Source organism: Scyliorhinus torazame, chromosome 13 (genome assembly GCF_047496885.1).
Source record: "Scyliorhinus torazame isolate Kashiwa2021f chromosome 13, sScyTor2.1, whole genome shotgun sequence".
Taxonomy (NCBI): domain Eukaryota; kingdom Metazoa; phylum Chordata; class Chondrichthyes; order Carcharhiniformes; family Scyliorhinidae; genus Scyliorhinus; species Scyliorhinus torazame.
The window spans coordinates 111,376,795-111,402,805 of record NC_092719.1 but is presented as its reverse complement, the minus strand read 5'-3'; the positions used below and the strand labels follow the sequence as shown (position 1 = coordinate 111,402,805).

The 26,011-nt window shown below is 53.2% G+C and overlaps 1 protein-coding gene across 8 annotated transcripts in view; it reads right to left on the bottom strand.

Moving 5' to 3' along the window:
• dock3 (dedicator of cytokinesis 3) overlaps window positions 1-26,011 on the bottom strand; it is a 1,587,592-nt gene that overhangs the window by 171,123 nt on the left and 1,390,458 nt on the right. For all 8 annotated transcript variants that reach the window (XM_072472048.1, XM_072472049.1, XM_072472047.1 and 5 more), the window contains one exon: window positions 1,791-1,932. In XM_072472048.1, the coding sequence (XP_072328149.1) occupies window positions 1,791-1,932 (142 nt within the window). The remainder of the gene's footprint in view (window positions 1-1,790; window positions 1,933-26,011) is intronic.

Below are 26,011 nucleotides of genomic sequence, written 5' to 3'. Positions count from 1 at the left end.
TTTTTGCTTCTTTAGCAATATTCTTTTATCCAATTTTCCCTCTTTCTTTCCGGATAGTGGAACCATTTACTGGAACCTGGTTCCATGAGCATTTGCAGCCCCAAATTTACTTTACCCAAATGGCCTTGCTTCACGTGTACGACTAGTCAGTGAGTGTTGAATGGCCATTCTGTAGAGTGGTCATCAGAGCTGAGCTTGATTCTCTACATTGGGCAGCGATAAGGATGGGAAGCCCTGACTTAATTTTCTCTCCCTAGCCCAGGGCAACTGAGGACAACTGTACTCTCTTTATTTCTATATGTTGCTGAGATCAACTAACTCAACACTGCCTGGAAATTGGACCTGGGAACCTTCCGGGTTGTTATGATGAGCTATCCATAAGAACATAAGAACGAGGAGCAGGAGTAGGCCATCTGGCTCCTCGAGCCCGCTCCGCCATTCAAAGAGATCATGGCTGATCTTTTTTGGACTCCGCTCCACTTTCTGGCCCGAACACCAGAACCCTTAATCCCTTTATTCTTCAAAAAACTATCCATCTTTATCTTAAAAACATTTAATGAAGGTGCCTCAACTGCTTCACTGGGCAAGGAATTCCATAGATTCACAACCCTTTGGGTGAAAAAGTTCCTCCTAAGCTGAGTCCTAAATCTACTTCCCCTTATTTTGAGGCAATGCCCCCTAGTTCTGCTTTCACACGCCAGTGGAAACAACCTGCCCGCATCTATCCTATCTATTCCCTTCATAATCTTATATGTTTCTATAAGATCCCCCCTCATCCTTCTAAATTCCAACGAGTACAGTCCCAGTCTACTCAACCTCTCCTCGTAATCCAACCCCTTCAGCTCTGGGATTAACCTAGTGAATCTCCTCTGCACACCCTCCAGCGCCAGTACGTCCTTTCTCGGGTAAGGAGACCAATATACTGAACACAATACTCCAGGTGTGGCCTCACTAACACCTTATACAACTGCAGCATAACCTCCCTAGTCTTAAACTCCACCCCTCTAGCAATGAAGGACAAAACTCCATTCGCCTTCTTAATCACCTGTTGCACCTGTAAACCAACTTTTTGCGACTCCTGCACTAGCACACCCAGGTCTCTCTGCACAGCGGCATGTTTTAATATTTTATCATTTAAATAATAATCCCTTTTACTATTATTCTACCAAAATGGATAACCTCACATTTGTCAACATTGTATTCCATCTGCCAGACCCTAGCCCATTCACTTAACCTATCCAAATCCCTCTGCAGACTTCCGGTATCCTCTGCACTTTTTGCTTTACCACTCATCTTAGTGTCGTCTGCAAACGTGGACACATTGCACTTGGTCCCCAACTCCAAATCATCTATGTAAATTGTGAACAATTGTGGGCCTAACACTGATCCCTGAGGGAAACCACTAGCTACTGATTGCCAACCAGAGAAACACCCATTAATCCCCACTCTTTGCTTTCTATTAATTAACCAATCCTCTATCCATGCTACTACTTTACCCTTAATGCCATGCATCTTTATCTTATGCAGCGACCTTTTGTGTGGCACATTGTCAAAAGCTTTCTGGAAATCCAGATATACCATATCTATTGGCTCCCCGTTATCTACCGCACTGGTAATGTCCTCAAAAAATTCCACTAAATTAGTTAGGCATGACCTGCACTTTATGAACCCATGCTGCGCCTGCCCAATGGGACAATTTCCATCTAGATGCCTCGCTATTTCTTCCTTGAGAGCATCCAGAGCCCTAACCAGCTTAGTCACCAGGGATCGTGTTCAAGGTGCAAGGATACACTGTGCATCAGACTGCAGGATGGTTTCATCTGGCTGGTTGAGATGCTGCATGGCAATGGCTTGTGGGAATTCAGTCAACATCCTCTGCTGAAAAGCCTCCAGCCTCTCATAATCGTGACCACGACACACAAACTCCTTGTTCTGGGGTCGGTGGAAAGAACAAAGAGGAAGAGTCAGACTGAAGAAACAATCAACAATTACATAAAGGGATAAAAAGAAAGACTGGCAGTCTAAAAAATACCTAAAAGATTAAGTACAAGAAACATACAGACAGCCCATTGGTATCTAAAAACAGTTAATGCATTGGGCTGGAATGCTCAATACAACTGAATTATTCAAATATGGATATATAAATTATAAAAAGTCTGTTAAATATTATGCTATGCACTTGCTATCCACAAACTCCACTTCTGGCTGTCATGATTTTAGTTTTGTTTTTGTAACAACACACACCACGGAAGCTGCCAATATACAGTTATAATGGGAATCTCCATAAGCAGCTCCCATTGATGCTGTAGTCACAGGTTACGGCCATCAGGTGGCTCTGAACTCCATAATGTATGTAAACAGAATTAATATTCAGAAACTGCCTGTGGACAATGCCTTGCCTATTTCTTCATACACAAAAACAGAGATGGGGGGCACTGCCAAAGACAAGATGAATGTCACACTATGTAAATCTATGAATTTTTCTTTAAGTAGGTTACCTCAATAAGACTGAGTTATCACCTCAGAATATAGTCAGAAGAATTTGGTCCAATGTGAGGAGGCCAAGGACAATATGAATTGACAAAGCACTGAATAACCTGCAGGACATTGAGTCAGATTCTACTATGCTGTTTTTTTTCTTGGGGGTAAGCAATTGCTGTGAAGAAAATATGTTTTCATCTCTCTAAAAAAAATCTTAAAAATGCAAGTTAAAAATGTAATTGATGCGCTGTCCATTTTCCATGAGAAATAACAGCAATTAGCAAATAATGAAAAAATATAATGTCCTCTTACTTCCCTTTTATCAGCTAACTGTATCACAGAATGTGGAGACGTGGCTGTTGATTGGTTTCTTGCTTGTATTTGCTGCTGTCCTCTTCACTGGTTTTGACCAGAATGGCAGCTTACAATTGGGCCCCAGGAAGATGAATTGTTCCTCTAATATTGCCATAAAGTTAATTTCTTTGTTCCAAAGAAGCGCTTTCTCCTTTAACTTCTGTACCCTCCCTTTTCTCCGTCCCGCTAAGGAAGGCTCCATCCCTTGTTCGGGTACATGTTCAGTCCCCTCTGATATCTGACCTAGTGACCAGTTTCTATGGGTGGAATTTTCAATTTTTGAGAATAAGTACGATGGTAGGCAGCTCCGACAGCGCCTTTCCCACTGGCCAAAATGGCGGGATTTCGTGCCAGAATCTGCACTTGGAAGTCATTAATTATGAGCAGGTGAGTTCCTCACTGAGTCACCTGGTGGACTGACAGCCGATTAATCCACCCACTATTAGCTGATTAATCTTCCCACTGTCAGCTGGTAGGTTTGAGGGTCACAGTGCCATTATCACAGTAACATAAACAATGACATCAACATGGTAAAATAAACATTCCCCCCCCCCCCCCCCACACACCTCAACCATACAACAACAATCCTGCCCCCCCCTTGGAATACTGCATCTGCTGACATTTTAATTTTCCCCGAGAAAGTCAACGAACAGCTGCCACCTCCGGGTGAACCCTAACATTGACCCTCTTAAGGCAAATTTTATTTTCTCGAGACTGAGAAACCCAGCTATGTCACTAACCCAGGTCACTACACTCGGGGGATTCGAGTCCCTCCACATTAACAAGATCCGTCTCCGGGCTACCAGGGAGGCAAAGGCCAAGACGTCAGCCTCTTTCGCCCCTGAACTCCCGGATCTTCCGACACTCCAAAGATGGCTACTTCCGGACTCGGCACCATCCGTGTTTTTAGTACCGTGGACATTGGCTTAGCAAAATCCTGCCAAACCCTCTAAGCTTCAGGCATGCCCAAAACATGATTTGTTGGGCTTCTCGCACAGTGTCATATTTAAATACCAGTCCAACACACACATCATATCTCTCCAGCCCACCTGTCTTCACCAGACAGTGCAGGGTATCAGCAATCCAGAGGAAAAACGATAGCAGCCTTCTGAAGTCTGTTCCTGGATTCAACCACCCTTCTCCTGAGCCCATCACCTGCAAGGCACCCATGCCCCACTTCATATCCTCTATCCACCGTATCTGGAGTCTTCCTGCATCCCCTACCAGTAAACAATGTTGTATCCCTTTGGCCCCCTTGTTTTGGAGCTTCTCGTGCAGCCTTGTCAGGGTCCAGCTTCCTTCCCTTTGGTTTCCCTCTGCCGTCCATTGTTTGTCTTCTTCATCCACCTCCTTGCCTCTCTGCCTGCCAGCATGAGCCCTCGCCCTACCCCTCCTCTTTGCACAGCACTCCTTCTAAATTGAGCCCCTTGTCTTTGTCAGGCAACCCCACCCACCCAGCCTCACCTTGCACTCCATCCCAGGTCAAACATTGGACCTTAGTTGCAGTGGCTGCATGAGTCTCACAGCACAGTGCTTATCGTGATATTATGATTGTGTTGTAATTCACCGACTGACAACTAGGAGTCTCATTAGTATATAAGTGAATGTGACCTCAGACTGACTAGGGAGCTGGGAGAGAAGTTGCTTGTGCATGTTCATACTATTATTCATCTGTTGCTTGTATATATTTGATGCATAGTTAATGTTAATAAATCATTTATAGCTTTAGCTACAAGTGTTCTTGTAATATAAATCAGGCCATCCGATGAGAACATTACAGTGCTGCCTAGATAGACAATGATGTATGGCACCGGGGTAGGAGACCTCTGTACTCAGGCATGAGGCAATGTTGGAAAGCTTGATGGGATGCCGGCGGGAGCTGTTTTAATGAGCATTCATGAGATGCAAATGGCATTCAACCCACCAGCCAACGGGAAGACCAACCCGCCATTAACCCACCCTTGGGAGAATTGCAACATGATTTTACCCCCACTAGATTCTTCAACCCCCCCTCCACCAAACCCAACAGGGGCGGCCTGGGAGAATTCCACCCTATGTGCAAGCACAGGTGACTCACAAGTGTGGATGGTTGGGTGAAGAAAGGATGGAGATCAGGGGCTTGGAACTTTAATTAATGTTTCCCTTTCTTGTCTGAGGGGCTGAAGCTAATTTCTGTGCTCCTCTTGCCACCCAGCTGAGTTCAACAAAAATCACCAATAGTCTGGGGATTTAACTTGAGCCGCTGTGGCTCAGTGTCACTCTACCTAAAATAAAGAAAACTGCAACTATTGTGAGTTAGAAGTGAGCCATGACATGGACAAAGAGGATCTTGCATTTTTCTGGCCTCTTGTATGAGGTCAGCTGTTAGATATAAAATATATTGAGGCTTCCGGTTGCGGCTATGCCTAGGTAGGTTGCACGTTCGGCAGCTCCCGCCAAGAACGGACTTTTGGGCCCTTTTGAGGAGCACCAGCGGCACTTGTACGACGGTTCCCAGTGTGGGAAGGTGACAGTTAGGTTCCCCCAGCACTGTATGGAGTGGACCAGGGATGGATCGATCCAAAAAGTGGTTTTGGAGCAGCGAAGAGAGCATGGAGGAAAAGCACGATGGTGGCGGGTGGAGATCAAGCAGCGTGGGCGCATTGGTCGCTGGAGCAGCAAGAGTTCCTTAAAAACTGCTTTGCGGAGCTGAGAGCAGAAATGCTGGCGCCAATGAAGGCGTTGATCGAAAAGCTGGTGGAGACCTAGAAGGCCCAAGGGGCGGCAATTTGAGAGGTGCGGCAGAAGGCCTCAGAGAACGAGGACGAGATTTTGGGCCTGGCGGTGAAGGTGGAGGCACACGAGGCGCTACACAAGAAGTGGCAGGAGAAGTTTGAGGACCTAGAGAACAGGTCGAGGAGGAAGAATCTTCGGATTCTGGGTCTCCCTGAAGGAGTGGAGGGGTCCGACGCTGGGGCATATGTAGTTACAATGCTCAACACGCTGATGGGCGCGGGAGCTTTCCCGAGGCCTCTGGAGCTGGATGGGGCTCATCGGGTCCTGGCAAGGAGGCCTAAAGCCAACGAGCCACCAAGGGCTGCAGTGGTGAGGTTCCACCACTTTATGGACAGTGCGTCCTGAGATGGGTGAAGAGAGAACGGAGCAGCAGGTGGGAGAATACGGAGATGTGTGTCTACCAGGACTGGAGTGTGGAGGTGGCCAAGAAGAGGGCTGGTTTTAATTGAGCCAAGGCGGTTCTCCATAGGAAGGGGGTGAAGTTTGGAATGCTGCAGCCAGCGCGATTGTGGGTTACGTTTCAGGACCGTCACCACTATTTTGAGACGCCAGATGAAGCGTGGACCTTTATTCAGACTGAAAAGCTGGACTTGAACTGAGGGATTGTTGTGGGGGGGGGGGGGGGAGGTGTTTACTGTATTTTGGGGGTGTTCTTCTGGTTTCGGGTTGGGAAGAGGGGAAATGGGAAGGGGTGAGTGGATATGATGTGGGGCCTGTGTGAGAGTGTGGGTGCCAGTACTGTAGGGGCAGGTCCCCGCTGATGAAGGGGGGGTTGGAAGCCAGGGGTTGGGGAGCTGGGGTGAGGTCGCACAAAAAGGAGCTGTGCCAAGGGGGGGGGGCCGGCTCGGATGGAAAGCGCGGGCTTTTTCCCGCGCTAAGGGAGGGGCGGTGCCTGGGGGGAAGGGTGGTGCTGAAGGAGAGCGCATATTGATCGACAGGGGGAGGTGGAGGGCTTCCGACACTGGGGGGTTGTTGGAATGGCGGGAGTGACCGGAGTCAGCAGGAGGCAGCTGACTTACGGGAGTGTAATGGGTGGAGCAAAATGGCTGGACGGTGATCTGGCTGGGGACTGGGTTGCTGCTGTATTGGCCAAAGGGGAGCTGGAGGTAGAAGAGGGAGTCGGGGCGGGGGTCTGCCGCCTGGGGGATTGGAGGGTGCAGGAGGCGCGGGCATGTGGCTGGCCTAAAAAAGGGGATGGCGAGTAGGCCCCTGATCCGGCTGATAACATGGAATGTGAGGGGCCTGAATGGGCCGGTCAAGAGGGCCCGGGTGTTCGCGCACTTAAAGGGACTGAAGGCAGACGTGGTCATGCTCCAGGAGACACACTTGAAGGTGGCAGATCAGGTCAGGCTGAGAAAGGGATGGGTAGGGCAGGTCTTTCACTCTGGGCTGGATGCAAAGAATAGAGGGGTTGCGGTATTGGTGGGGAAGCGGGTGGCATTTGAGGCGATGAATATTGTGGCGGATAATGGAGGTCGATACGTGATGGTGAGTGGTAGGTTGCAGGGGACGCGGGTGGTACTGGTGAACGTATATGCCCCGAATTGGGATGATGCCGGATTTATGAAACATATGTTGGATCGGATCCCGGATCTGGAGGCAGGGAGCTTGATAATGGGGGGGGGTACTTCAACACGGTGCTGGACCCAGCACTGAACCGTTCCAGGTCCAGGACGGGTAAGAGGCCGGCTGCGGCCAAGGTGCTCAGGGGGTTTATGGACCAGATGGGGGGAGTGGATCCGTAGAGGTTTGCCAGGCCGGTGGCCAGAGAATTTTCTTTTTTCTCCCACGTCCATAAAGCCTATTCCCGGATAGGTTTCTTTATAATGAGTAGGGCACTAATCCCGAAAGTGGAGGGAATGGAATATTCGGCTATAGCCATCTCGGACCACGACCCGCATTGGGTGGAGCTGGAGTTGGGGGAGGAGAGAGACCAGCGCCCTTTGTGGCGCCTCGATGTGGGACTGTTGGCAGATGAGGAGGTGTGCGGGTGGATCCGAGGGTGATTGGCCAAAGATAAGCCAAAGATTAGCCAAAGATTGGCCGAGGAAAGATACATGGAGGCCAACGACAATGGGGAGGTGCAGGTGGGGGTAGTCTGGGAGGCTCTGAAGGCGGTGGTTAGGGGAGAGCTAATTTCCATTAGGGCCCATAGGGAGAGGAGGGAGAGGGAGAGGTTGGTGGGGGAGACATTAAGGGTGGACAGGAGCTATGCAGAGGCCCCCGAGGAGGGGCTGCTTAGGGAGCGACGAAACCTCCAAATGGAATTTGATCTATTGACCACGGGAAAAGAAGAGGCGCAGTGGCGTAAAATGCAGGGGGCGGTAAATGAGTATGGGGAGAAGGCGAGCCGGATGCTGGCACATCAGCTTCGTAAGAGGGAGGCAGCGAGGGAGATTGGTGGAATTAAAGACAGAGGGGGGAATACAGTGCGGAGTGCGGTGAGAATAAACAAGGTATTTAGGGACTTCTATGGGGATCTGTACAGGTCTGAGCCCCGGGGGCGGGGGGGGGAGGCGGCGATTCTTGGACCAACTGAGGTTCCCGAGGGTGGAGGAGGAGCAGGTGGCTGGTTTTGGGGCGCCTATTGGGCTGGAGGAGCTGGTTAAAGGATTGAGGAGTGTAGCGCACAAAGACTCCGTGAGACGAATAGAGTGAAGTCGATGAGGCTTTATTAAGTGTGTCTGTTCCCCCGCAGCTCGATAGTAAACTGGCCTGCGGGGGAAGACTCCGGCTTCTTATACTCCGCCTTCAGGGCGGAGCTTGAGGTCAATGGCCAACCAGGACCCGGGATCTGTCAGCCAATGACATTAGGGCTTCCAGTCCCACATGACCCTCAATACATACTACCACATTCACCCCTTGTCAAAAATGAACCCGGCGGGGTGATGCTTCGTATGGTGGTAAGGGTTTACAGGGCTGGTCCTGGGAGGACAAAACATTCACGTGGCAATACAGTATTGGACAATTTCGTCCTGTTGCAACTATATACAGAGGTTATAGGAAGAAAAGCAAAATGTTCTTGTGAACAGTCCATATTTGTTTTACATCGACGCCACGAGTCGGTCGGGCGGTCTGGTCGTCCGTGTCGATCGCCTCGGCCCCGGCGGTGGTGGTGGTGCTTGTACCAGTGTTGTCGCCTCCAGGAGCCGTACGGTTTCAGCTCGGGCTTGATTCTTGGTCGGTGCTGAGGGGAGGGGGACCGATCCTCCTGGGAAGGGGGCGGTCGCGGGGTGCGGCGGTGGTAGGAAGGGAGGGGGGTTGGGGTGATGGTGTCGGGGGGGGTGTGCGTGTTGCCGGCGGGCGCCAGATCCCGTAGGGAGACCGTGTCCTGTCGGCCGTCGGGGTACTCCACGTAGGCGTACTGGGGGTTCGCGTGGAGGAGGTGAACCCTTTCGACCAACGGGTCCGCCTAATGTGCCCGCACATGCTTTCGGAGCAGGATGGGTCCTGGGGCCGCCAGCCAGGTCGGCAGCGACGTTCCAGAGGAGGACCTCCTAGGGAAGACAAGGAGACGCTCATGAGGCGTTTGATTAGTGCTCGTACATAATAACGACCGGATGGAATGGAGAGCGTCCGGGAGGACCTCCTGCCACCGTGAAACTGGGAGGTCCCTGGACCGTAGGGCCAGTAGGACGGCCTTCCAGACCGTGCCGTTCTCCCTTTCTACTTGCCCATTCCCCCGGGGGTTGTAGCTGGTCGTCCTGCTTGAGGCTATGCCCTTGCTGAGCAGGAACTGGCGCAGCTCGTCACTCATGAAAGAGGACCCCCTGTCGCTGTGGACGTATGCGGGGTAACCGAACAATGTGAAGATGCTGTTCAGGGCTTTAATGACTGTGGCCGCGGTCATGTCAGAACAGGGAATGGCAAAAGGGAAGCGGGAGTATTCGTCCACTACATTAAGAAAATATGCGTTGCGGTCGGTGGAGGGGAGGGGCCCTTTGAAATCGAGACTGAGGCGTTCAAAGGGGCGGGAAGCCTTAATCAGGTGCGCTCCATCTGGCCTGAAAAAATGCGGCTTGCATTCCGCGCAGATGTGGCAGTCCCTTGTGACTGTACGGACCTCCTCTAAAGAGTATGGGAGATTGCGGGGCTTGATGAAGTGGTAAAACCGAGTGACCCCCGGGTGGCAGGGGTCCTCGTGGAGGGTTTGGAGGCGGTTAATTTGTGCGTTGGCACATGTGCCGCGGGATAGGGCATCGGACGGCTCGTTCAGCTTTCCGGGACGATACAAAATCTCATAGTTGAAGGTGGAGAGCTCGATCCTCCACCTTAAGATTTTGTCGTTTTTTATTTTGCCCCGTTGTGCACTATCGAACATGAATACTACCGACCGTTGGTCAGTGAGGAGAGTGAATCTCCTGCCGGCCAGGTAATGCCTCCAATGTCGCACAGCTTCCACTATGGCTTGGGCTTCCTTTTCTACTGAAGAGTGGCGGATTTCTGAGGCGTGGAGGGTCCGGGAGAAAAAGGCCACGGGTCTGCCCGCTTGGTTAAGGGTGGCCGCTAGAGCTACGTCGGAGGCGTCGCTCTCGACCTGGAAGGGGAGGGACTCGTCGATGGCGCGCATCGTGGCCTTTGCGATATCCGCTTTGATGCGGCTGAAGGCCTGGCAAGCCTCTGTCGACAGAGGGAAGGTCGTGGTCTGTATTAGGGGTCGGGCCTTGTCTGCGTACTGGGGGACCCACTGGGCGTAGTACGAAAAGAAGCCCAAGCAGCGTTTCAGGGCTTTTGGGCAGTGTGGGAGGGGAAATTCCATGAGTGCACGCATACGTTCGGGGTCGGGGCCTATTATCCCATTGCGCACTGTGTAGCCCAGAATGGCTAGCCGGTCGGTGCTAAAAACGCATTTGTCCTCGTTGTACGTGAGGTTCAAGGCTTTAGCGGTCTGGAGGAATTTTTGGAGGTTGGCGTCGTGGTCCTGCTGACCGTGGCCGCAGATGGTTACATTGTCGAGATACGGGAACGTGGCCCGCAACCCATGTTGGTCAACCATTCGGTCCATCTCCCGTTGGAAGACCGAGACCCCCGTTTGTGACGCCAAAAGGGACCCGTAGGAAATGGTATAATCGCCCGTCTGCCTCGAAGGCTGTGTACTTGCGGTCACTTGGGCGGATGGGGAGCTGATGGTAGGCGGACTTGAGGTCCACGGTGGAGAAGACTTTATATTGGGCAATCCGATTGACCATGTCGGATATCCGGGGGAGAGGGTACGCGTCTAGTTGTGTGTACCTGTTGATGGTCTGGCTATAGTCAATGACCATCCTTTGTTTCTCCCCTGTCTTCACTACTACCACCTGCGCTCTCCAGGGACTATTGCTGGCCTGGATTATGCCCTCCTTTAGTAGCCGCTGGACTTCGGACCGAATGAAGGTCCGGTCCTGGGCGCTGTACCGTCTGCTCCGAGTGGCGACGGGTTTGCAATCCGGGGTGAGGTTCGCAAACAAGGACGGGGGTTGCACCTTGAGGGTAGCGAGGCCGCAGATAGTGAGTGGGGGTATGGGGCCGCCGAATTTGAACGTAAGGCTCTGTAGATTGCATTGGAAATCTAATCCCAGCAAGGTGGGGGCACAGAGTTGGGGAAGGACGTTTAATTTGTAGTTTTTGAACTCCCTCCCCTGCACCGTTAGGGTAACTATGCAGAATCCCTGGATCTGTACGGAGTGGGATCCTGCAGCTAGGCAAATCTTTTGTGCGCTGGGATAGGTGGTTAAGGAACAGCGTCTTACCGTGTCGGGGTGTATAAAGCTTTCCGTGCTCCCGGAGTCGACGAGGCATGGCGTCTCGTGGCCGTTTATTAGTACCGTTGTCGTCGTCGTCTGGAGTGTCCGGGGCCGAGCTTGATCGAGAGTAATCGAAGCGAGCCGTGGTTGTAGTAGTGGAGTGGGGTCCGTTGTTGCCGTCCAAGATGGCGTCGGGGATGAACAAAATGGCCGCCCCCATACATCGCACATGGCTGGGGGGTCACAAGATGGCGGCGGGGGTGGACAAAATGGCCGCCCCCACGCGTCGTACAGGTCTGGGGCGGTCCAAGATGGCGGCGCCCCTCCTCCCCTCGTGGTGGCCGGGACCCAAAATGGCGGCGTCTGCGGGTCGCACATCGGCGCCCCTCCTCCCCTCGTGGTGGCCGGGACCCAAAATGGCAGCGTCTGCAGGTCGCACATGGTGTGCTGGGGGGGCTGGGGAGCGCTAGGACCGCGATCGCTAGGACCGCGAGCGCTCGGACCGCGAGCGCTAGGACCACGCGGAGCTCCCTCACCGCGAGCGCTAGGACCGCGAGCGCTAGGACCATGCGGAGCTCCCTCACCGGGGACAGCGGTGGTCGGGGCCCAAGTCGGCGACGCCGGCGGGTCAGGCGTGGGGCCGCGAGCGCTGGGGCCGCGCGGAGCTCCCTCACCGGGGACAGCGGTGGTCGGGGCCCAAGTAGGTGGCGCCGGCGGGTCAGGCGTGGGGCACGCGGTGGGGGTTAGGGTGGCGTTAGGGACGCGGAAAACTCCCTCCTCTCTGTGGAGAGTGTTGGCAGGGACCCAAAGCGGTAGCGCCGGCGGCGGGTCATACATGGGCTGCGGAGAAGGGGGGTTGGGGGGCGTAGGCGGCGTGCAGGGCTCCCAGTTCTCCCGGGACCGCGGTGGTCGGGACCCAGAGCGGCTGCGCCTGCGGCTCGCACATGGCGTGCTAGGGGGGTTGGGGCGCGTAGACTGCTTGCAGGGCTCCCTGTTCTCCCGGGACAGCGGCGACCTCGCGGGACCGGCACACAACCGCATAATGGCCCTTTTTCCCGCAGCTTTTGCAGATTGCTGCGCGGGCCGGGCAGCGCTGACGGGGGTGTTTCGCCTGGCCGCAGAAATAACAGCGGGCGCCCCCGGTGCGACTCGGCGTTTGGACCGCGCAAGCCTGTGGGGGGGGTAGGGGGTTTTCCGCGACGGGTACATACGGGGCCCAATGGGTTGCCGCGCGGTCGGGGCCGCAGGCGCGGGTATTACGCGCGGCCACGTCTAGGGAGGCTGCTAGGGCCCGTGCCTCTGAGAGTCCTAGCGACTCTTTTTCTAGAAGTCTTTGGCGGATTTGGGAGGATTGCATACCTGCCACAAAAGCGTCGCGCATTAACATGTCCGTGTGTTCGTTTGCGTTTACCGACGGGCAGCTGCAGGCTCGTCCCAAAATCAGCAGCGCGGCGTAGAACTCGTCCATCGATTCTCCGGGAGCTTGCCGTCTCGTCGCGAGCTGGTAGCGAGCGTAGATTTGGTTAACTGGGCGAACGTAGAGACTTTTCAGTGATGCGAAGGCTGTCTGGAAATCATCCGAGTCTTCGATGAGGGAGAAAATCTCCGTGCTCACCCTCGAGTGCAGGACCTGCAGTTTTTGGTCTTCTGAGACTCGGCCGGTGGTCGTTCTGAGGTAGGCCTCGAAGCAAGTCTGCCAGTGCTTGAAGGCTGCTGCCGCGTTCACTGCGTGGGGGCTGATCCTCAGGCATTCCGGAATGATCCTGAGCTCCATAGTCCTTTTTAGGCACGCTTAATAAATTGTAGCGCACAAAGACTCCGTGAGACGAAAAGAGTGAAGTCGATGAGGCTTTATTAAGTGTGTCTGTTCCCCTGCAGCTCGATAGTAAACTGGCCTGCGGGGGAAGACTCCGGCTTCTTATACTCCGCCTTCAGGGCGGAGCTTGAGGTCAACGGCCAACCAGGACCCGGGATCTGTCAGCCAATGACATTAGGGCTTCCAGTCCCACATGACCCCCAATACATACTACCACAAGGAGCATGCAGGCGGGGAAGGCCCCGGGACCGGACGGGTTCCCGGTTGAATTTTACAGAAAGTATGTGGACCTGCTGGGCCCGCTGCTGGTGAGAACTTTAATGAGGCGAGGGAGGAGAGGAATGTCCCGGGTGCTGACTTCGTTGATTTTGAAGCGGGACAAGGATCCTTTGCAATGTGGATCGTATAGGCTGATTTCGCTCCTCAATGTAGACGCTAAGTTGTTGGCGAAGGTTCTGGCTACGAGGATTGAGGACTGTGTCCCGAGGGTGATCTATGAGGACCAGACGGGGTTTGTGAGGGGCAGGAAGTTAAACACGAATGTGCGGAGGCTCTTAAATGTGATCATGATGCCCTCGGTGGAGGGGGGAAGCGGAGGTCGTGGCGGCTATGGATGCGGGAAAGGCCTTTGATCGGGTGGAGTGGGAGTAGCTCTGGGAAGTGCTTGGGAGGTTTGGGCTCGGGGAAGGGTTCATAAGATGGGTCAGGCTGTTATATAAGGCCCCAGTGGCGAGTGTGGCTACGAACCGACAGAGGACTTTAGGTTGTACCGCGGGACAAGGCAGGGGTGTCCCTTATCCCCCTTGTTGTTTGCACTGGCAATTGAGCCGCTGGCCATGGCACTGAGGGAATCTAGGAACTGGAGGGGATTGATCCGGGGGGGGGAGGGGGGGGAGGGGGGGGGGGGAGGAACATCGGGTGTCGTTATATGCTGATTACCTGTTGATATATGTTGCAGACCCAGTGGAGGGGATGGCGGAGGTTATGCGGATCCTTTGGGAGTTTGGAGACTTCTCGGGCTATAAGCTCAACGTGGGGAAGTGTGAACTCTTTGTGGTGCATGCGGGGGACCAGGGAAGGGGGATAGACAAGCTACCGCTGAAGAGGGCGGAGAGGAGCTTCCGATACCTGGGGATCCAGGTAGCTAGGAGTTGGGGGGCCCTGCACAAGCTCAATTTGATATGGTTGGTGGAACAGATGGAGGAGGATTTCAAGAGATGGGATATGCTGCCACTCTCCCTGGCGGGTAGGGTGCAGTCGGTCAAGGTGACGGTCCTCCCGAGGTTCCTGTTTGTGTTCCAGTGCCTGCCCATCCTAATCCCCAAGGTTTTTTAAAAACGGGTAAGCAGGAGTATTATGGGATTCGTATGGGCGAATAAGGCCCCGAGGGTGAAGAGGTTGTTTTTGGCGCGTAGCAGGGACGGGGACGGGGGGGGGTTTGGCGCGTAGCAGGGACGGGGGGGGGGGGGGCACGGTGCCGAATCTATGTGGCTATTATTGGGCAGCTAATATGGCGATGATCCGTAAGTGGGTAATGGAGGGAGAGGGGGCGTCGTGGAAGAAGCTAGAGGTGGCATCTTGTGTGGGTACGAGTCTGGGGGCGCTGATGACGGGCCGCTTCCGCCGACAAGGTACACCACGAGTCCGGTGGTGGCGGCGACTCTGAAGTTTTGGGGGCAGTGGAGGCGATATTGGGGCGAGGTGAGAGCCTCGGTCTGGTCCCCGATACGAGAGAACCACAGGTTCTTTCCAGGTAGGATGGATGGGGGGTTTCTGAGCTGGCATCAGGCAGGGATTAAAAGAATGGGGGACCTATTCATCGATGGGACTTTTGCGAGCCTAGGGGCGCTAGAGGAGAAATTTGGGTTACCTCCCGGGAATGCTTTTAGGTACATGCAAGTGAGGGCATTTGTGAGACGGCAGGTGAGGGAATTTCCGCTGCTCCCAGCACAAAGGATTCAGGACATGGTGAGGAGCTGGATGAAGATCTGTGGGCTGATGCCCTGAGTAGGGTTAATTCTTCCTCCTCTTGCGCCAGGCTCAGCCTAATACAGTTCAAAGTTGTCCATAGGGCGCATATGACAGGGGCGAGGATGAGTAGGTTTTTCGGGGTGGAGGACAGGTGTGTGAGGTGCTCGGGGAGCCCAGCAAATCATGCCCATATGTTCTGGACATGCCCGGCGCTGGAGGGGCTTTGTGAGGACTATGTCCAAAGTGGTGAACACCCGGGTCAAGCCGAGCTGGGGATAGCATTATTTGGGGTATCGGACGAGCCGGGAGTGCAGGAGCCGAAAGAGGCGGAGGATCCTACTAATGTAGAGGGATGCGAAGCGTGGAAGCTTGGTTTAACGATATGGATGGGCTCATCAAGCTGGAAATGATAAAGTTTGCCTTGCGATGGTCTGTGCAGGGGTTCTCTAGGCGGTGGCAACCGTTCCTAAACTTTCTCGCGGAACGTTAGGTGGAGGTCAACAGCAGCAGCAACCCCGGGGGGGGGGGCGGGGGGGCGGGCGGGGGGGGGGGCGGGGGGGGGGGGCGGGGGGGGCGGGGGGGGGGGGGAGGGGAGAAGAGGTGGGGTAGCATTTGGTTTTTCTGTTTTGTTTAGGTTAGAGTGGGGCGTTTTCCTTACTGGCGTGTTTATTTGTTAAATGGGGGTTATTGTATTTTGTTGGAAATCTCATGTATAATTTTTGCTTGTTTTGTGCTTTCTTCTTTTTTTTTCTGTTTGGAGTGTTTTGCTGAAAATTGAATAAATATATATATTTTTTTAAAGATATAAAATATATTGATTTGAACTAACAGACAGAGACTGCAACAGGAACAGTAGGGGCAGCAAGCTTATCTCCTTTCTCTGACCTCTCAACAAAGCTGAGACTTGTTTGTGGTTTGAAAACCCACCAGAACATCTCATTGCTGCAAACTGAGAGTTTTTAAAGGAGGATTCTAACTTGACACCACTGTCTTCAAGAGAAAAAGAATCAATAAGATAACTGCAGAGTGACAGCATCAGTGAGAAGCCAAAGTACGATAAAACCCAATCCTAAAGAATTCTTATTCCAGACGCTGCTGCTCTGATATGTTGTCATAATACACAGCTTCCATTTTCTGTTCAGAGTGAAAGAAAATCTAGTGGTGTAACAAGTATTCAGACAATCATGAATAATTTTTCAGACTCTACATTTTTGTTTACCTGGCCAAGTTCTAACATCTGCTACTTTGTAAAGTGTTATTTCTTTATGTACATGACTGGGGAAGTTTTTTTGGGTTAGTGGGAAGTTGTACATGTTCATACATTTTAAACATTTCTGTTAATAATTTCTGTACCTTTACCTGAGTTTTAATAATAAACCTCTTTACTTGTTAACTCAAGAAATCTTGCTGGCTCCATTATTACACCTAACTGCACAGTACATATTGAATTGACTTTCGGTGGTGGCCATGGAGTGAGTGGTTGCACACAAGGGCAGCTCTGGCTCAAAGGGATTGGTTTGGGAACTTCATACCCATTAGTGGGGTAGCTATGGCATGAAAGTGATACAGAAGGTGTAGAGGGACAGGTTCTCCAGAGGATTGGTATGCCTACTGGCTAACAGACCCGGCAAAAACAGTCAAAAACTTGGCTAAGGAATTGGAGGGGACCTGTGGTGCAGCAACAATTGAGAAAATGGAGGAGGGGAAAGGGTTGACGCCCGTGGAAAAGACCCAGGTGGAACAGTTGATGGCCTTCATCGAAGATGAATTTCGACAGCAGGGGGCGGGGGGGGGGGGGGGGGGGGTTGCGACGTGGCAGAGTTAGAGACTGAGCGTGGTCATGGGCAAAGAGGGGAGTCATTTTGGATGGTCCTGGTTTAGGGTGATATTACAGGTGGCAGAGTCCGAGGGGGACAATAGCGAACGGTAGCGGGGAGTGGAGGCGTAAGCCTCCAGTAAGAATTGTAACATGGAACACCCAGTGGTTAAATGGGCCGATTAAGAGGTCCCGGGTTTTTGTGCACCTGAGGAGTTTGAAGGCGGAGGTGATCTTCTTACAGGAAACGCATCTCAAAGTAAAGGACCAGGTTAGATTGAGGAAGGGACAGGTATTTCACTTGCGGTTTGACTCAATCGCGGGAGGTGGACATTTTGTTCAACAAAAAAACTGGTTTGTGGGGGCCAAGAAAGTGTGGGGGAAGACATGTGATAATCAGTGGGGTGCTGGAGGGGGCGCCGGTGGAGCTAGTTAATTTATATGCACCGAATTGGGATGATGTGGGGTTTGTGATAGATTTACTGGGAGTGATCCCAGATCTGTATACGCACCAATTGATTATAGATGGAGATTTTATTTGCGTGATAAAATCGAGGGTAGACCTCGATCTGTCCCCAAGTCAATGGGAAGGTTGAGGATGGGAAAGGAGTTGGTAAGGTTTAGGGAATGGATGCGAATACCCGTAGAGGTTTAAGAACCCGGGGTAGGTGGGGAGTACTCCTTCTTCTCGCACGTGGATAAGGTGTACTCAAAATTTGATTTCATTGTGGTGGGCCTGGTGATGTTGTTGGGGACGGTGGGGGCGGAGTACGTGGGAATTGTGATATCCGATCATGTGCCACATGGCTGATGCTCAGCGAGGCCAGGATGAAGGCTGGACTCTGATTTGTTGGTGGATAAGGGATTCTGTGACAAGGTGAGGTCAGCAATCGGAGAGTATATAGAAATCAATCAGAAAGGGGAGGTGTTGGCGGCCACATTCTGAGAGGCGTTGAAGGCGGTGGTCCAAGAGGAGATTATCTTGTTCAAGGTGCACGGCGACAGGAGGAGGAGGGAGGACCATGGGCGGCTGTTGGGTGAGATAGTCGAGATAACCCCACAAAAGAATTGCTGGCAGAGAGGAAGAGGTTGCAGGGGCAGTTAGTTTGATAGGTTGACGTTGGGAAGGGCAGTGGGGCAGCTAAGGAGGGCGAGGGGGGTGCAAAATGAATATGGGGAGAAGGCCAGCCACATGCTGGCCCACCAGCTGAGGAGGAAGGCTGCGTCCAGGGAAATTTTAAAGGTGCGAACGGAGAAGGGGGAGGTAGTGTCAGAGCTGGGAGAATAAATGAGGTGTTCCGGGGGTACTATGAGAAATTATATAGGGCGGAGTTGGGTGGAGAGGGATATGGGATAGCTCTTGGACGGATTGGAGTTTACAAAGTTGGAGGAAGAGAGGAGGCAGGCATTGGAGGAGCCGCTGGGTCTGAGGGAGGTGATTGATAGCATTAGGGGGAATGAAGTCGGGGAAGGTTCCGGAGCCAGATGGCTTTCCGGCGGAGTTCTACAAGGCGTTTGCAACGGAGTTGGCACCACATTTGTTGTGGATGTTTTGTGAGGCATTGGAGGAGGGGAAGCTGCCAGAGACACTGATGCAGGCATTGATCATGCTAATCCCGAAGAAGGGGAAGGATCTGATGGAGTGTGGGTCATATAGGCCCATTTCGTTCCTGAACATGAACGTGAAGGTGCTGGCTAAGTTGGTGGCAGGAAGGATGGAGGGATGTGTGCCAGGGGTGGTTGCGGAGGACCAAACAGGCTTTGTAAAGAGCAGGCAGCTGTCCTGTAACATGAGGAAGCTGTTAAATGTGGTTATGTCTCCATCAGTGGGGCTGGTGCCAGAGGTCATTGTCTCTATGGATGCAGAGAAGGCTTTTGATCAGGTCGAGTGGGGGTATTTATTTGAGATCTTGGGCGGAATTCTCCCCCCCCCCCCCCCCCCCCAACGCCAGGTGGGAGAATCGCCGGGGCGCCGCGCATGTCCCGCCACGCCGCCCCGACACCCGCACGTGATTTTCCCACCCCCCCAAACCGGCGCGGCGAGAATCACGGCTGGCCTCTCGGAGAATCGCCGCTCGCCGTTTGCAACGGCCGAGCGGCGATTCTCCGGCCCGGATGGGCTGAGCGCCCTGCCCAACACGACGGGTTCCCGCCAGCGCCGTCCACACCTGGTTAAGGGAACGCTGGGGGGGGGGGGTGGCCTGTGGGGGAGGGGGAGGGGGTTCCTGCACCGGGGGGAGGCCTCAAATGGGGTCTGGCTCGCGATCGGTGCCCACCGATCGGCGGGCCGGCCTCTCTGAAGGAGGACCTTCTTTCTACCGCCGCCCCGCAAGATCCATCCGACATCTTCTTGCGGGGCGGCCTCGGGGAGGAGACGATGATTTCGGAGTTTTCTGGGCAGAAAGGTGCTGAGGATAAAGAGGGCCCTGCTGCAGAGGCTAAGACAGAAAGGGGGGTTGGCGCTCCCGAACTTGCTGCACTACTATTGGGCAGCAATGTTTTTCGGAGAAGGTGAGGCGATGGTGGGGGTCTGGGGGCAGAGTGGGATAGGATGGAGGTGGAATCCTGTACAGGATCCAGCTTGCGGGCCATGGTGACGGCTCCACTGCTGTTGGCTCCGGGGCAGTATATGGGGAGCCCAGTGGTACAGTCGCACGTGTTGACACCACTGTGCGGTTTAAGCCAAGGGAAATGGATGGGATGTACGGGGCGTGGAGTGAGGCGCAACTGAAAGGGTGAGCGAATCTGGAAGGGCAGTTTTCGGGATTGGATGAGTTGCGGCAGAGATTTGAGCTGCTGGGGGGTGGGGGTGGGGGGACAGAATTTAGATATATGCAGGCGAGGGATTTTGCAAGAAAGGAGTGGAGGATATTTCCCAGGTTGCCGGAATATACCCTATTGGAGCAACTGCTGCTCCCGGCTGAGTCGGGAGAGGGTAGGATTGGGGAAATATATGGGTGGTTGGGGAAGCAAGTGGTGAGGATTAAGAGCAAGTGGGAGGAGGAGTTTGATTTGATTTGATTTATTGTCACATGTACCGAAGTGCAGTGAAAATTATTTTTCTGCGGCCTAGGAACGTACACAGTAGGTACATAGTAGACAAAAGAATAATCAACAGAGAAGATTGACAAATGGTACATTGACAAACAGTGATTGGTTACAGTGCGGAACAAGGGGCCAAACAAGAGTAACATAGGGCGTCGTGAATTGTGTTCTTACAAGGAACAGATCAGTCTGACGGGGAGTCATTGAGTTGGGGGGAGAAATAGACTAGGGGCTGTGGTGTGAGGTGATGGGTAAATTCAACCTCATCTTGGATTGGATTGGATTTGTTTATTGTCACGTGTGCAGAGGTACAGCGAAAAGTATTGTACTGCGTGCAGCACAGACAGATCATTCCGTACATGAAAAGAAAATAAATAAGAGGGCAAACTCTATGTATAAAATACACAATATAAAGGCATAGACACAGGCATCGGGTGAAGCATACAGGAGTGTAGTACTACTTGGTAGAGAAGATGTGTAAAGAGATCAGATCAGTCCATAAGAGGGTTGTTTTGAAGTCTGGTAACAGCAGGGAAGAAGCTGTTTTGGAATCTGTTAGTGCGTGTTCTCAGACTTTTGTATCTCATGCCCGATGGAAGAAGTTGGAAGAGTGAGTAAGCCGGGTGGGAGGGGTCTTTGATTATGCTGCCCGCTTTCCCAAGGTAGCAGGAGGAGTAGACAGAGTCAATGGATGGGAGGAGGGTTTGTGTGATGAACGAAGCAATGTTCACGACTCACAGTAGTTTCTTACAGTCTTGGGCCGAGCAGTTGCCATACCAGGCTGTGATGCAGCCAGATAGGGGGCGCGATTCTCCGAAATGGAGACAAAGTCCCGACGCTGGAGTGAAAACCGGAGTGTTTCACTCTGGCGTTGGAGCCCACTCCCAGCCCCCTATTCTCCCGCCCCCGGGGGGCTAGGAGCGGCGTTGCGTATTTTACGCGGGCTGGGCATTGGCGCCGCGTCGATGACGCGGCCGGCGTCACGTAAATGACATCACCCGCACATGCGCGGTTGCCATCCACCCCGAGGTCGCCCTGCAAGATGGCGGATGCACCTTACGGGGCGGCGGAGGAAAGGAGGTCCTCCTTTAGAGAGGCCGGCCCGCCGATCGGTGGGCACCGATCGCGGGCCAGACCCCATTGGAGGCCCCCCTCCCCCCAGTGCAGGAACCCCCCCCCCCCCCACACAGGCCGCACCCCCAGCGTTCCCACGCAGTTCCCGCCGGCAACGACCAGGTGTGGACGGCCGCTCGGCCCATCTGGGCCGGAGAATCGGCGCTCGCCTTTTGCAAACGGCGAGCGGCGATTCTCCGAGCGGCCAGGCGTGATTCACGCGGCGCTGGTTTGGGGGGGGGTGGGAGAATCGCGTGTGGGTGTCAAGGCGGCGTGGCGGGACTCGCGCGGCGCCACGGCGATTCTCCCACCTGGCGAGGGTGGGGGGGGGGGGGGAGGAGGATTCCGCCCAGGATTCTTTCTCTGGTGCATCTGTAAAAGTTGGTAAGAGTCAATGCGGATAAGTATAAACACTGTTATGCTTTTTTGGGTCGCAGCGTTGATGTGAGTGGACCAGGACAGATTTTTGGAGATGTGCACCCTGAGGAATTTGATGCTGTCAACCATCTCCACCTTGGCCCCGTTGATGCAGACAGGTGTGTGTACGATACTTTGCTTCCTGAAGTCAACGACCAGCTCTTTAGTTTTGCTGACATTGAGGGAGAGGTTGTTATCGCACACCACTCCACGACAGTCTCTTACTCATCGTTGTTCGAGATCCAACCCACTACGGTCGTGTTGTGAGCAAGCTTGTAGATGGAGTTGGAGCCAAACTTTGCCACGCAGTCGTGTGTACAGGGGATATAGTAGGGGGCTAAGTACGCAGCCTTGCAGGGCCCTGTTATTGAGGACTATTGTGGAGAGGGTGTTGTTGTTTATCCTTACTGATTGTGGTCTATGGGTCAGAAAGTTGAGGATCCAGTTGCAGAGAGAGGAGCCAAGTCCTAGGTTTTGTAGCTTTCATATGAGCTTGACTGAGATTATGCTGTTGAAGGCGGAGCTGTGGTCAATAAATAGGAGTCTTATGTCGGAGTCCTTGTTGTTGAGATGCTCCAGGGATGAGTGTACGGCCTGGGAGATGGCATCTGCTGTGAACCTGTACGGCGATATGCAAATTGCAGTGGATCTAGGCATTCTGGGAGTATGGAGTTGATGTGCCTCATGATCAACCTCTCGAAGCACTTCGTTACGATCGATGTCAAAGCTACCGGACAATAGTCATTGAGGCAGCTGCCTGATTCTTCTTTGGCACTGGTATGATGGTGGTCTTTGTGAAGCAGGTGGGGACCTCGGAACGGAGTAAGGAGAGGTTGAAGATGTCCGCGAACACATCTGCCAGCTGGTCCGCGCAGGATCTGAGTGCACGACCAGGGACCCCATCCGGACCCATCGCCATCCGAGGATTCACTTTCAAGAAGGCCGATCTGACTTCGGAAGCTGTGACGATGGGCATGGGGTTTGTCCGGGGTGCAGCGGTTTGATGGTTTCATCAGGGAGAGGTGTGCTGCTGCCGGAGATTCTGCTCGGCTTTGTTTTGTCGCTCGTTATGTTGTTTAAGCTTTGCCACAACCGTCGAGAGTCTGTAACACTAGTCTGTAACTCTAGCTTGGTCTGATCGAGGATGAGCTTGATTCAGTTCAAGGTGGTACATGTGACTCAGGTGAGGATGACTGGCTACTTTCAAGGGGTGGCTGACGAGTGCGAGAAGTGTAGGCGAGGGCCGGTGAATCATGCGCGCATGTTCTGGGGTTGCGAGAAGCTGGAGAGGTACTGGGAAGCGGTATTTGAGACATTGTCTAAGATTGTGGGGGTGGAGATCAGGCGGACCCAATGGTGGTGATGTTTGGAGTATCAAAAATCCTGGCATTGATAGAGGGAAAGGAGGCCGATTTGTGGCCTTCTCCTCTCTCTAAATGCCCGGTGTAGGATCTTGTGGAATTGGAGGTCAGATACACCGCTGGGGATGGCGGCCTGGCTGGGGAACTTGTACGACTTTCTCCGGTTGGAAAAGATCAAATTTAAGTTGAGGGGGTCGGGGAGGGCTTCGAGACACGGTGGGGCTGTTCATGACAATGTTTGAGGAACTGTCCGTGGGGGGATGGGAGGGATGAGAGGGTAGGGGGTATAAAGGAAAAAAATGTACAAACTGAGGATTGTGACATTGTGGAGTGTGTTGTTGTGTATTTTATTGTTTTTACACCTGTTTGTAATAAAATACACTTGTAAAAAAAAAAAGTACGTATTGAATTGGGAATTTCACATTTAAAAAGAAATTCTGTTATAACCAACCTTGGAGTGGAACAAAGTGAGGAGTCAGCTCACCACTCCCAACCTTGTCAAAGCACTCAGGTACAACATTGAGAATTAGTTTGACAGCACATGCGCACAGGAGGCTGCTCCAGGATGCACACAGCCCTTCGAAAAAAATATAGCACTGGAAAAATGGGCCATTTCGGTCTGCCACACATACCAAGAAGAGCTGGATGGTCACTTTCAAAACCAGAGGTGGGGTTGGACACACAACACTGCAGCGCAAACCAACTACTGGGGCTGGACACATGGCAGTACAGCAGAAACCAACTACTGGGGCTGGACACATGGCAGCACAGCAGAAAGCAACTACAGGGGTGGACACCCGACACTGCAGCAGAAACCAACTACTGGGGCTGGACACCCGTCATTGCAGCAGAAACCAACGACTGGGGCTGGACACATGACAGTACAGCAGAAACCAACTACTGGGGCTGGACACCCGACACTGCAGCAGAAACCAACTACTGGGGCTGGACACCCGACAGTACAGCAGAAACCTGGGGTCCACCTGGGGTGGACACATGGCAGCACAGCAGAAACCAACTACGGGAGCTGGACACATGGCAGCACAGCACAAACCAACTACTGGGGTGGACACCCAACACTGCAGCAGAAACCAACTACTGGGGCTGGACACCCGTCATTGCAGCAGAAACCAACTACTAGGGCTGGACACATGACAGTACAGCAGAAACCAACTACTGGGGCAGGACACCCGACACTGCAGCAGAAACCAACTACTGGGGCTGGACACCTGACAGTACAGCAGAAACCTGGGGTCCACCTGGGGTGGACACATGACAGCACAGCAGAAACCAACTACTGGAGCTGGACACATGGCAGCACTGCAGAATCCAACTACTGGAGCTGGACACATGGCAGCACAGCAGAAACCAACTACTGGGGTGGACACCCAACACTGCAGCAGAAACCAACTACTGGGGTGGACACCCGACACTGCAGCAGAAACCAACTACTGGGGCTGGACACCTGACACTGCAGCAGAAACCAACTACTGGGGTGGACACATGACACTGCAGCAGAAACCAACTACTGGGGTGGACACCCGACACTGCAGCAGAAACCAACTACTGGGGTGGACACTCGACACTGCAGCAGAAACCAAATACTGGGGTGGACACTCGACACTGCAGCAGAAACCAACTACTGGGGCTGGACACCTGACACTGCAGCAGAAACCAACTACTGGGGCTGGACACTCGTCAGTACAGCAGAAACCAACTACTGGGGTGGACACTCGACACTGCAGCAGAAACCAACTACTGGGGTGGACACTCGACAGTACAACAGAAATCAACTACTGCGGCTGGACACATGACAGTACAGCAGAAACCAACTACTGGGGTGGATACTCGACACTGCAGCAGAAACCAAATACTGGGCTGGACACCTGACACTGCAGCAGAAACCAACTACTGGGGTGGTCACCCGACAGTACAGCAGAAACCAACGACTGGGGCTGGACACCTGACACTGCAGCAGAAACCAACTACTGGGGTGGACACCCGACAGTACAGCAGAAACCAACTACTGGGGTGGACACTCGACACTGCAGCAGAAACCAACTACTGGGGTGGACACCCGACACTGCAGCAGAAACCAAATACTGGGCTGGACACCTGACACTGCAGCAGAAACCAACTACTGGGGCTGGACACCTGACACTGCAGCAGAAACCAACTACTGGGCTGGACACCCGACACTGCAGCAGAAACCAACTACTGGGGCTGGACACCTGACACTGCAGCAGAAACCAACTACTGGGCTGGACACCCGACACTGCAGCAGAAACCAACTACTGGGGCTGGACACCTGACACTGCAGCAGAAACCAACTACTGGGGCTGGACACCTGACACTGCAGCAGAAACCAACTACTGGGGTGGACACCCGACACTGCAGCAGAAACCAAATACTGGGCTGGACACCTGACACTGCAGCAGAAACCAACTAATGGGGTGGACACCCGACACTGCAGCAGAAACCAACTACTGGGGTGGACACCCGACACTGCAGCAGAAACCAACTACTGGGGTGGACACCCGACACTGCAGCAGAAACCAACTACTGGGCTGGACACCTGACACTGCAGCAGAAACCAACTACTGGGCTGGACACCCGACACTGCAGCAGAAACCAACTACTGGGCTGGACACCCGACACTGCAGCAGAAACCAACTACTGGGGCTGGACACCTGACACTGCAGCAGAAACCAACTACTGGGGCTGGACACCTGACACTGCAGCAGAAACCAACTACTGGGGCTGGACACCCGACACTGCAGCAGAAACCAACTACTGGGGTGGACACATGACAGTACAGCAGAAACCAACTACTGCGGCTGGACACCCAACACTGCAGCAGAAAGCAACTACTGGGGTGGACACATGACAGTACAGCAGAAACCAACTACTGGGGCTGGACACCCGACAGTACAGCAGAAACCAACTACTAGGGCTGGACACTCGACAGTACAGCAGAAACCAACTACTGCGGCTCGACACATGACACTGCAGCAGAAACCAACTACTGGGGTGGACACTCGACAGTACAGCAGAAATCAACTACTGGGGTGGACACATGACAGTACAGCAGAAACCAACTACTGGGGCTGGACACTCGACAGTACAGCAGAAATCAACT